The sequence below is a fragment of the Rattus norvegicus genome, chromosome 14 (assembly GCF_021556685.1).
Source record: "Rattus norvegicus strain SHRSP/BbbUtx chromosome 14, alternate assembly SHRSP_T2T, whole genome shotgun sequence".
NCBI lineage: Eukaryota > Metazoa > Chordata > Mammalia > Rodentia > Muridae > Rattus > Rattus norvegicus.
The window spans coordinates 87,984,602-87,997,034 of NC_141547.1; the positions used below are offsets into that span (position 1 = coordinate 87,984,602).

Genomic DNA, 12,433 nt, shown 5'->3' on the forward strand with positions numbered 1-12,433 from the left:
CCTGCCAGGCCCAATGAACTTAGACAGAAATTGAAAAAGAATGCCGGGGCTAGGGTGTATGGCTCAGTGATAGAGTGAGTACTTGCCTAGCATATGCGAGGCTCTGGGTTTAATCCTTAGTATGAATGAAACAATGGAAGAAGAGAAGGAAAGAAAGAAGAATGTCCCTATATGGGGCATGCTTTGTAATACTGATGTGCCTTTCAGTTCTCCTACTGCTGCCTCCTAGCAGAGCAAGACAGAAGCTCAAGATGCTCCAGTGTACGTCTTCTGCACAGTCATGTTCCCGTGAGGGAGGCTGCTTGCTCTCCACCTGCAACGTACACTCACCTGGTCCCTGCTACTGATGCACCAAGTTTGCCTAGGAGAGCTCATACCCAGCCGCCTCCTCTCTGTAGACCCACAGAGAGTCACCCATGTAAAGTCCCTCTAGCCAGAACCTTAGCATACCTGGGACTTGGGCTTTATCTGTATTTGACAAATTTCAGAGGGACTATGCTGTGTGGGAATGCTACCTTTCTAGTCTCCTGCCTCATTACTCTTACTCCACTGAAGAACTAGAATATGCGCTTGATCCCCAGAGTTCTTCTTTCTTCTTCTAGAGCAGAACCAGAGTCAGATCACACTTGCTCTCAAGCACGCATCTTGAACTCACAGCCTCCTATTTCCGGCTCACCCTTTCTTTCCCTCCATTACATCCTGGAACCTCCCAGATGTCACCAGTGCTTTGGGTGACTTTGGCTGCTACTTTCTGTCTGCAGTAGCATCATGCCATGCTCCTCCTTGTCTATGCACAAATAGCACTGGTGTTGCAGAAACCAGGACTGGCTCACTGTACTCTAAGCCCTGAGAATCGGTTGGCTGGAAATCTTCCCTGGCATAGCATCCTTTGTTAGTAACTAATGACTGACTTGCTACCTGTGGTGGTTTGAAGGACAATGGATCCCATAGGTTCATAAAAAGTGGCACTATTAGGAGGTGTGGCCTTGTTGGAGTGTGTTACTGGGGGTGGACTTTGAGACTTCAAATGCTCTAGGCCCAATGCTGCTCTTTCTCTCTCTCTGCTACCTGCAGATTCAGATGTAGAACTCTCAGCTACCTCTCCATGTCCACCAGGCTTTTTGCCTGACAATAATGGACCAAACCTCTGAACTGTAAGCCAGCCTCAATTAAATACTTTCTTTATAATTGTTGCATGGTCATGGTGTTTCTTAACAGAAATAAAAAGCCCACCTAAGATACTGCATATCAGGCCCACCAACTAATGTACTAAGTACCATGCATAAGTGAAGGACAGTTTCATATTCTACCAATATAAGTGCAAGAAATATTCCAAGTGGCTTTCCCTCAATACACTCATTTTCCATACTCTAAATACAGTTGTTTGTTATGAGACAGGAGTTACAAATACACGGTAACTTTTGAACTTACCATTTAAAATAGGGTAGAGGTTGTTATTGAAAACTGAGGCTAAGAGAGTATGAGCAAACTGAGGGTCATTCTTTATTGCTGTAGATATTAATTAAATTGGTAATAATTGACCCACTCTAGACTTAAATATAGCCAAGCTGACAAGTAAAAAAGATATCGGCTTCCCAGTATTCATAAGGCTCCCACCTGTGGCTGTAAAGTATAAACAGCGGTAACAGAACACGAGAAGACTAGCATTCCTAATATCTGTGCTCCAGAAAACAAACATGTGACATAAGTGTTAAGTAGAGACTCAGCAGAGCATGGGCATCTCTTACGTGGTCACCAGCGCACATGGAATGATGTTTTCCCTCAGAGAAAGGAACTCTCACCTCTGAAACTCAGAAACGCTGCTCACTTGAAAAGTGGCATTCAGCTTTCTTCTTAGGACAGAGAAAGGTGCAAGGCGATGGTAGCTAGAAGGGGAAAGCACATGAGAAGTAATGTAGGCTGGGTCCAGATGTTTGGGATGGGACAATGAGAAGTTGGAAAAAAAGACACGCTAGTTTTTCTGATCGTATGATGTACTCCAGTTTGCCATGTCTTCATTTGTAACTATCTGTTCTACACAGAGCCTCAAGCCTGGTACTGGGAGTCAGGAGACTGTCCTCAAATGTCAGACAGCGCAGTACACTGCCCCCTACAGGCAGACTCACCACAGCACGTTCTCACCTGAGAGTCAGGTTAGAGCCTCATGTGGGCTGACTTTTGCTTAAGCACCTGTCCTGGTCTTACAGATAACCCATCATTGCTAAGCCTGTCATGACAACAACTGCAAATACTATTTTTTAAAACATAAAGTTGCCTCCTCTTTATTACCATGAAGATAGTTTCTGCATATTCTTCCTTTGTGACTCTGGCTCTTGGAGGGGAAAGAGTACTGTGTAGGAGAGAACAAAGGATTGTTTTCATGTATGATTTAACAGCTGAGAATGTCTAAACACTGCAATATTATCAGTGACTTCCCATGGCGCCACATTACTGTAAAGGGCTACTAAAAGCCATAGTAATAACAATAATGTGGCATTTTCACACACACACACACACACACACACACACACACACACACACGCAAAACATGGAAACCAGTGGGTTGAAATAGAGAATTTAGACATAAGTCCATAGAACTACAGCCACTTGATTTTTGACAAAGATACCAAAAATGCACATTGAAGAAGACAGCATCTTCAATAAATAGTGCTGGAAAAGCTCGGTACCTACAGGTAGAAAGATGAAACTAGGTAATTATCTCTCTCCCTCAATAAAATCAACTCCAAGTGGATTAAAGATTTAAACCTGGAGATTCTAAAACCAGTAGAGGAAAAGGTAGAGGATATTCGGTAAGAAACAGGCCTATGTAAGACTTTCTAAAAGGGACTCCAGTTTCTCAGAAAATAAGACAAAGGGAATCTAATGATATTAAAAAGCTGTTCAGCAAATGAAACTATCGACTGATTGATGAGGCAGTCTGCACAACGGAGAAAATCTTTGCCAATTGTCATCTGGCAGAAGATTAATATTTAGATAATCTTTTTATGGGACTCTTGATCATGAGAGCAAGGGAGTCTCTGACTCTTGTGCCTGCTTTTAGGACGCCTCTCTCCTGTTGGGCTGCTGTTTCTAACTTCAGTATGACTGTTTTTGCTTCAACTTATGTTTTATTTTGTCATGTTCGGTGATATCTTTTAGAACCCTGTCTTTTTCTAATAAGAGACAGAAAGGAAGTGGATCTGGAGGAAAGAGAGGAAATAGGAGGAGTGGAGGGAGGAATAAACTATAATCAGGATGTATTATATAAGAAAAGAATCTATTTTCAATAAAAGAAAAAATAAAAAAGATCAAGTAGAAAAATGAAGTATCTAGATAATACAAGAAACTAAAAAATTTTCTAAACGTGAAATTAAAAAACCCCGCAATTAAAAGTGGGCTATGAATCTGACAGAGAATGAAGAGGAAATGCAAGTGAACATTTGCAACAGTGTTTAGCATCCTTAGCCATCAGGGAATGGCAAATTCAAACTACTTCGAGATTCTATCCCACCAGACAGAATGACTGCCATCAAGAAATCAAATCACAATCAATGATGGGGAGGCTGTAGGAAAGAGAGAGCCCTCATTCACCACTGGTAGCAAGAGCAGTTGGTACAATAACTGTCAGTGTAGAGATTTTTCAAAAGGCCGAGGGGGATTGCAACCCCACAGGAAGAACATCATCTGGCTGGAACTCCAAGGGATTCCAGGGATTAGATCACCAACCAAGGAGTGTACATGGAGTGTCCATGGCTCCAGATACATATGTAGCAGAGGATGGACTTGTCTGACATCAGTGGGAGGGGAGGCCCTAGGTACTGTAGAGGTTTGATGCCCCAGCATAGGGGGATTCTGGAGGGATGGTATGGGAGACGGTGGGTGGGTGGGGGTACACCCTCATAGAGGCAGAGGGGAGGGAAGAGAGAGGGCTTGTGGGATGGAGGGATTGTGGGATGGGGGCTTGCGGAGGGGTAACCGGGATATCATTTGAGATGTAAAGGAATGGAATGATTAATTTTAAAAACATAGAGAGGAATCCTACACCAAATTAGTTCTATAAGTAAAACACTATACCTATAAAAATAAAAGGCTAAAAGTAGAACTACCACATGACCCAGCCACACTACTCTGGGCAGAGACTTAAAGAATTCTAGAGTCTCTGACAGAGATATCTGCATATCCGTGTTCATTGTAGCTCTACCCACAATAGCCAGGGAATGGGATGTCTATGGGTTGATGGGTGGATAATAAAGATGTGGTACATGTACACAACGGAATTCTACTCAACACACACACACACACACACACACACACAATTAAATTTGCAGGAAATGGGTGGACGCCGAAAATATTATTTGCATGAGTTTAACCAGTCCCAGAAAAACAAATGTCTTGTTCTCTTTCACATATGGATTTTAGTTTTAAAATTTTTAGATTTCCATATTCAGTTGGAGCAAGGAGTTGCCAGAAGAGGCTGGGAAGCAAGAGAAGAACCGAGAGAGGCAGCTGCAGGAAAGGTCTTGGGAGGGAAAGTAAACACATAAGAAAGTGGGGAGGGTCAGAGGAGAGAAAAGGTTCAAATGCGGAGCGGGAGGTGTAGGGAAAGGTAAAGGGTTGGGTCAACCAAAACTAAGAACTTACAAGAAGAAATGGAATTTTGCTATTTATAAACTACAGATACTGTAACAATAAACACTTTGAAGTGAGGAACCCTGAATAAGCGTGCATGGGTGTGTAATGCTGCTTCTAGAAGTGCCTAGTGCGGCTTGTGTACCTCCTCATGACTCATTGGCCGTGGAGTCTCCAGAAGCTCCCCAAACAATACAGACTCCTACCATTGCTCTTCGTTATGCACCAGAACTAGCTGGTAAAAATCCTATTGCTGAAGACACTCTATGGTTAGATTATAGGACGGACACACACACACACACACACACACACACACACACACACACACACACGCAAAATCATCTGGAAGCTTGCTCCCTGCTGGCTAGCAATCATAGTGCTGGAAGGTGTTATTCAGAGGGTAGGGGAAGAAATATCATTAGCAATGCTCTCCAGCCGTGGGTCCTGCACCATCTACTACTGACTTGCTAGGTAATGCATGCCCACTGGTGAGGTAGTGGCAGGACTGCCTCAGAGGTAAGCAATAGCTTCTGATTGGATTTGAGGCTTCCTTCATTATAGGGAACATATGTCTGTAAAGCTGATAAAACACCTTTGTCTGTGTGTATTACAGGCCCTAGAGAGGAAGGTACTATGGATCTTTTGCTAAATAGGGTAGTCAAACTGTCTTCCAAATATGCATTTTTATAGACATAGATTAGTGTTGCTTTCAACCTTGGTCAGAGAAGTGTGTACTTTTAGTGAACTAATGCAGAAGCTCAGAACTCATCAAAATGCTGAGAAAGTGACTGTTACGTGCTTGACTCTAAACAGGACAATTATAGAACCTCCTTCAGGTTCGAAGAGGGTCATAAAGACGGAGAGGAGTCAGATGATGCCTCAGAACCCTCTGAAATGCCAGCTTCTGGATATAACATGGACATTGGAATCATAGACTCACAGCAGCTGTGGCTACTGGCATAAAACTCTCAGGAAACAGAATCTTCCAGACACAACAGGACGGATGCTCATAGGAACCCACAGAGATGGTGGAAACATGCACAGGATCTACACAGGTTCAGGCCAGATGTGGTCCCAGTGCTGAGAAGGGAGTGGATGGACACTGTCTTCCATCCCTAACCAAGATGCTATGGTCAACTGACAACCACTTACCAAAGAAAAACCAGTTTTCTCCAGTGGAGTTTTACTAGGCATATAAAGCACACTTACGGGTTAAGCCCAGCAACAGATGGCCAAAATAAAATGAACTCAATAGTATGTTTGAATATTTTGTTGTCTTTGGGCATTTTTAAATCTTACATGTCTTGTGTGTGTGTGTATTACATTTTCCAGTTTTGTGGTGTATTGGTGTGTGAGTGTGTGTGTGTGTGTGTGTGTGTGTGTGTGTGTTGTGCTTCTTGCTATTTATTTATTTACTTTATTCTCGTTTGTTTGCTTTTTTATTGGAATGTTTGCCTTCAAAAGAGAAGGAGGAAAAGTTTGAGTTGGATTAATGGGGAGATGGGGGGTTGTGGGAGGAGATGCAGGAGAAGAACTCCTGGCCATAATATATTCTATAAATTTTTTATTAAACGCACACACACACACACACACACACACACACACACACACACACATGATTTGAAGGCAGGAGGGGAACCAGGAGTGAGAGGTTAACAAGAGAGGGTAATGTGGGATTAATATGATCAAATGCTTTTTAAATGAATAAAAACTATTCAACACAGAAAAGGTAATATTGGATGTAAATGTCACCAGCTTAGTACAACTTGAACAGGTTTCACCCCTAACAGGCAAACACAACACAAAACTCCTCGTAGCTTCTCTGTTCTTAGCATGGATGAACCCTTCTATACCAGTAATTACTGAATTTCTATGCCATTGAGAAGGTAAGGGCAGCACAAATGATTGGACTGAAGCAAACCATCATAAGATTGTTAAGTCTATGCCTGGGTGATAAATAACATTTACTATAGCCATATGACCCAGATATCCCAAAACGACCAGGAAGGCTGCCTGCCTATATCCATGAAGAGACTTCTCTTTCCAGGTGCAGCTAACTGTCAAATCATGCCCTTGGGTAGAGAATTCCTTTGCACACAAGGATATGGGATGGCAGGGATTGTAACAGTAGAGAATCCACCTGCCTGGCTACAAAATGCAGTCGCAGGATGCCAAGGCATCTACACAAAGACATCTATCTGGTGAGCACATGTGCCCCTCACTTGCTGACTCATTTCGCAGTGGGCACTGACTACCTGCACCGTGCCAGGCATTACAGGCGGCTCAGGCCAGAGGCCCAGCAGATACCGGCACCTTTCCTTGGCAGCCACAAGACTGACTTGCAGCTGGGCGTAGCAGGCCCATTCCACTGGGCGAGCATCTATCAAGATGGCTCAACTTTCACAAGAGGACATCGCTTATGGAAGACCCTAGTGAATGGAACAAATGCAGAAGAAAGGGGAGTCAGTGGTTAAAATTCCCAGGCTACCCCAGCAGTAGTGTACCACTACCTGCAGTTGACTTTTTCAGGAGAAGTTCCTGGCTGTGGACAGGGACCTTCGGATCGCCACTCTGTCTTGTCCCAAAACACACATTGGATCCACTGGAAATGCACCGTATAGTTTACAGCCCCAGCAAGATATTTATTTGGAGGTTTCCTGTCATAATCAGCATCTAATAGGGATAAGTATCCCACATTGGCTCCTAGAAGAAAAATATCAATAATCATATGAACTTTGTAAGGGGCATACTCCATCCTCAATGCAAGTGGGAGGGCAGCTGGGGACAGAGAGAGAGAGAGAAGGACTGAAAGGTTCATCATACTCTGGCCATTTCCTGCTTTGGGGAATTTCCAATGAACTCAACATGCCCAGACTTTTATTTGTAAGAGACAAAGTGCCTAGGAGAAAAATAGTGTTTCCAGTGCCACCATGTTCTAAGTCCTTCATGACATCCCAAACAAAGGGGTCATTCCACTCTGGTGTGAATGGAGACAGTTCAGCTCCTCTGTCGCTCCCATTCAAGCCTCTTCTGCTTCTTCTCAGACCATTAGTCGCTTTGTCAAACACTATGCTTCTGGAGACAATACACGGATTGGGTTTAGCCAATCATCTCTTGGTAAGTTTGATGTTTAAAAATAAAAGCACTTAATTTCCATTTATATGATGTTTTCTCCTGAGAGTTTTAAATACATGCTTTGAGAACAGTTAGATATTAGTTGTTTGTAAAACTATGGAATTAATAGGGACGTGGCAAGTGGATAAGAGTGCTTGCTGTACAAGCATCAGGACATGAGTTCAAATCCCCAGAACTTGCATAAAATGTTTGATGTGGTCATACATTTGCTTGTAATCTAGTGTTCTGGGGAGTGGAGACAAGATGATCATTGACCTTTGCTGGGCACTGGTCTAGTCTCAGGTTCACAGAGAAACCTTGTCTCAAGGGAATAGGATGGAGAGGGATAGAGCAGGACACTAGACATCTTTCTCTTTCTTGGCACACACAGAGATTTGCACAGCTGCCCATGTATGTGTGCATAAACCACATAAAACATAAACTACACCACACAGTCTCATGATAAATAAATAAGCGAAGTAAATATACAGAAGAATAATATTTGGACTATTCTTCATACAATATGCAATAACGAATAAGCCAGAGATCTAAAATGTTAAAGTAGTGACATTGGCCAGTGCTAAATTATATATGTAAATGATTTCTCTTAAAAGTCAGATATAAGGAATTGATTTCTAACAATGGCCTCACATCTAAGAGACCACCATTCCTCATCAAAGAAACTTCTCTTTGCAACAGATGGAGACAATCACAGAAATCCACAACTGGTCAAGATGCATTGAAGAAGTGATGGTGGAGTGTCCAGGCCCAATCAATGCATTTACAACACAGTTCCTGAACCTCAGGCTCAAGGAACTCTGCAGAAGAATGGCTGGGAAGACCGTCAGAGCTGGACGGGCAGAAAATCTACTGTGCTATTGTGTCTCTTAGCAGTGGCAGGGAAGCAGAGCCCATGCTACTTCAGTAACACAGCTGCCTACACCAGACCCGAAGAAGTGCAACCCCAAGAGAGCTGATATACCGAAATGGGACGATCTCACAGGACCTCATGCTTAGAGACAGAACCACGGGCAACTCATAAATAACGAGAGTGAGAGGATTGGTCTCTCACTCTCCTCCCCAGGGAGGAGCCACCTAATTAGTAATCCAGGACCAAGCAGTGGTCTGCCTTAAAACACACACACACACACACACACACACACACACACACACACACACACACCATTAAGTGGACTGAGCATGTTGTATTTATATATTTTGGTATTTGTGTGTGCAACACAGTAATAAGGCCATAATTTGAAGAGGGAGTAAAAGGAAGCATAGGATGGATTGAATAGAAGAAAAATAAGGAGGGGGTGTTATATAATTTTAATTAAAATAAGGCTAATAAAGTTTACCATTAAATGTTTTGATGTTATTGATTTTACCATTTAAAATGTTTTATGGTGGTGCAGACTTGGATGTTGGTGCAGTAAAGGAAGAAAAACACATGCACATACAGGCCACAGTGTGTCCTCAGCAAATAACGAGGATGGAGAGTTCAAAGGCTTAGCATCCACTGACCTCTCCATGGGGCAGCAGGTACATACATTTGTACAGTCTGCTCATCCCAGAAGTAGACTTGCTTCATGAGAAAATCAGAAGGTGTGGCTTTCTCAGAGAACCTAGGGGCAAACATAATGTTGTGAGGTGCAGCTTTTCTTCTCGGTGTATACTTATGTTCTTTGTAACAAACATTCTTTGTCCTAGAAAGGGAGAGCTGGAGATAATCAGGGCTAAAAAGAACCAACATGGGTTATTCCCTGATATACAGCCTCTTAATATCCCCCCCAATGCACACATGTAATACTTTATCCCTTATATCTGTAAAGAACAAACAAACAAAACAAAACAACCCAAAACAAAACAAACAACATCTACTTCAGGAGAACAATAACCAGCTTTCTTTATGGAGTGACAGCAAACATCTGGCTGTATGCCACGGAGCAGGACAAATGTATACTTATCTGCACCAGTGCTTCGCCCTACTGTCAGGGAGTGTGGAATTGGCAGGCAGAGAAGAGAGGCTCAAAATAGTCAGATAAGGAAATTACTTTTTGTGTGTGACTTTGAAAAATTAGGTGAAAAAAAAATCCAGATTCTTTAGGTAAACAGAAACCTTTAGATATCCAATGGCTCGGCTCCCTTGGCAGATAGAGTCAAGCCAGTGAATGGAGACTCAGCTATGTGTGGAGCCTATCTGAGCAGCAGACATAACTCATACCCTTGCTCCTGAGGCCTTTGCAGCCAGTTGAGGGATACTGGTCAAGCAGGTGCAGTGGAACAGCTAACATGTGTCCAAACACGTGGAGATTCTGAGGACAGAAAGACCCAGGTCTGCTGCTCCCAGAAGACACTGCTCCTCCCCACCTGTCAGTCAGTCACTAAGGTGACTTCTAACACTGTTTCAGCCTCAGAGTCCAAAGGGTTTCCAATAGCCTTTCCACACAGTCTAGCCACTAAATGAGACCAATCTAATCTCACATACTCAATGTCACCGAGAAAGAGGATTAATTTATTAAGTCTCTTTGGGAGTATAAATTTGAACACATTTACTCCTGGAGAAAAAGGAGAAAAGAAACAAGTGATGGAGGGAACAGTAGAATAATTGTGGTTCAGGTCTGTGTTATCAGACTTCTTCAAAATGGAGTCATCCATAGGAAAACTGAAACTCAGGTGTTTCACAATCTAGTCAACAGGTAGGAACCAAGCTTTTAAAAAAGTATAATAATTTTAAGTGTATACATGCATGTGCATATATATACACATACGTACAACACACACTTAAACATATCTATGCATATATATAATTTCTTTAGACAATGACCCTCATTATTCCTTTAAAACACATACAGTCTTGACATTCTTGATCATAAAACCCCTTCAGGACACCCCATCATGTTGTAATGTCACTTCCACTGTAGCTGCCACCTTCACACACCTTACTAACAGTATGATGGGAAAGGCTCTTATAACAGGCTTTGAGAATTCAATGTGTATCTGTAAAGATTCCTGGGAGTTTTCTGAAAGTCCAGTGAACTGATGGACATTCACCTCATCCCGAAGCAACACAAACATGGCTGGATTTTTCTTGTGCTGTCAATGGAAAGAAAGCAAGTCAGGCCAAGTTTGTTTTGGGAGAAGTAAGTGCATTATGAAGCAGCCAGCCCAGCCTGAATGAAGTAGAGGCAGCGGGACAGCCATCTTTACCAGGTGGTCTTCTTCCCCAAATTCTATAGTCACAGGTGTCTCCAGTCGTCCTCTGAGGATAGGTCTTCTGCTCTTGCAGCTGTAGAGCCTAGGGCTCATGACACCACCCAACTTGGGGAACAATAAACAAACAAACAAACGAATGAATGAATAAAGCCAACAGTTGACCCAAAAGTGAGAGGCAGGATATACCTTTAGTCCTGACACTCCCTTGGAGGCAGAGGCAGATGAATCTCGGTGAGTTGGAGGCCATCCTGGTCTATATAGTGATTTCTAGGATAGCTGGGCTTTGTAGAGACCCTGTCCCAAACTGAGAGAGAGAGAGAGAGAGAGAGAGAGAGAGAGAGAGAGAGAGAATGAATCAGGAAGTAATTGGAGCTATACTGTCTTTCCAGTTCTGTGCAAACAAAATGAGTTTAACAAGGTAGGTTGATGGATTTTGTGAGGGTGAGGTGGGAGTGAGATTTAATGCTTTTTGTATGTTTCTTTTTTCTTCCTTCCTTCCTTCCTTCCTTCCTTCCTTCCTTTCTTTCTTTCTTTCTTTTTTTTTTTTGCTAAAATGATAACTTTTTAGTTCCTGGGAAGGGTGTGCTGGTGCAAGCCTGGAGTCCCAGGAGGCAGAGACAGGTGTGTCTCTGTGACTCCAATGGCTATGTAGTAAGACCCTGTCTTATTTTTAATAAAAGGAGAAAGAGAAGGAGGATGGGGGAAAGAAGATCCATTGAGCTAAGTAAGAGAAGGCAGAGACATAAAGAGTGTTGTACCTGTTACCTCTATGTTTTTCCTGATCGATGTGATCCACAGACCCAAAAGCACTTGTGGATTTTGAAATTATCCACATCTAATGATGATGTCCCATTAAAGTTTAAAGAGCTGAAAAGTTCTGCCTGACTTCTGCAACCCTAATCAGAGTTGGCCCACATATACTCTGTTAGTATGTTTGTGTGAGTACACTTGTCACTGTCTTCAAACACACCAGAAGAGGGCATCAGATCTCGTTACAGATGGTTGTGAGCCACCATGTGGTTGCTGGGATTTGAACGCAGGACCTCTGGAAGAGCAGTCAATGCTCTCAACCTCTGAGCCATCTCTCCAGCCCCCGACTCTGTTAGTATGGAGGGAGAGAAAGCTCCAGTGGCTCATCAGAAGCCCCTTGTCACATTTTGTTCTGATTTAACTCTAGGTTGATTTTAAGAACAATAAAACCTGCCTGAGGGGTAACCCCTCCATTACACATCCCAGCCCTGCATTTCCTGACTCAGATTAGAAAACCCTGAGGTGAATACTGATGGAGCCACTTATCAGAGACCAAGGAGACCTAGTTCTGCTAAGATTTTTTTTTTCTGGAGAAATCTGTAAAGACAAAGACACAAATAAAAACAGAAATTCTGATACTTGGACAATCAGGCCATCATCACCTGGAGCCTGACTTCAGAGACTTGAAGCATCTTATGGAAACAACTAGAGCTTAACTCCCAAT

The 12,433-nt window shown here is 42.8% G+C and overlaps 1 protein-coding gene across 1 annotated transcript in view; it reads right to left on the minus strand.

The window, feature by feature from the left end:
* The window catches only part of Pkd1l1 (polycystin 1 like 1, transient receptor potential channel interacting), a 129,588-nt gene that overhangs the window by 46,184 nt on the left and 70,971 nt on the right, over nucleotides 1-12,433 (minus strand). The window contains exons 26-30 of the mRNA XM_087584613.1: nucleotides 10,954-11,064; nucleotides 10,685-10,839; nucleotides 9,268-9,368; nucleotides 7,140-7,332; nucleotides 1,803-1,886 (exon numbers count right to left, since the gene is read on the minus strand). Of these exons, the coding sequence (XP_087440739.1) occupies nucleotides 1,803-1,886; nucleotides 7,140-7,332; nucleotides 9,268-9,368; nucleotides 10,685-10,839; nucleotides 10,954-11,064 (644 nt within the window). The remainder of the gene's footprint in view (nucleotides 1-1,802; nucleotides 1,887-7,139; nucleotides 7,333-9,267; nucleotides 9,369-10,684; nucleotides 10,840-10,953; nucleotides 11,065-12,433) is intronic.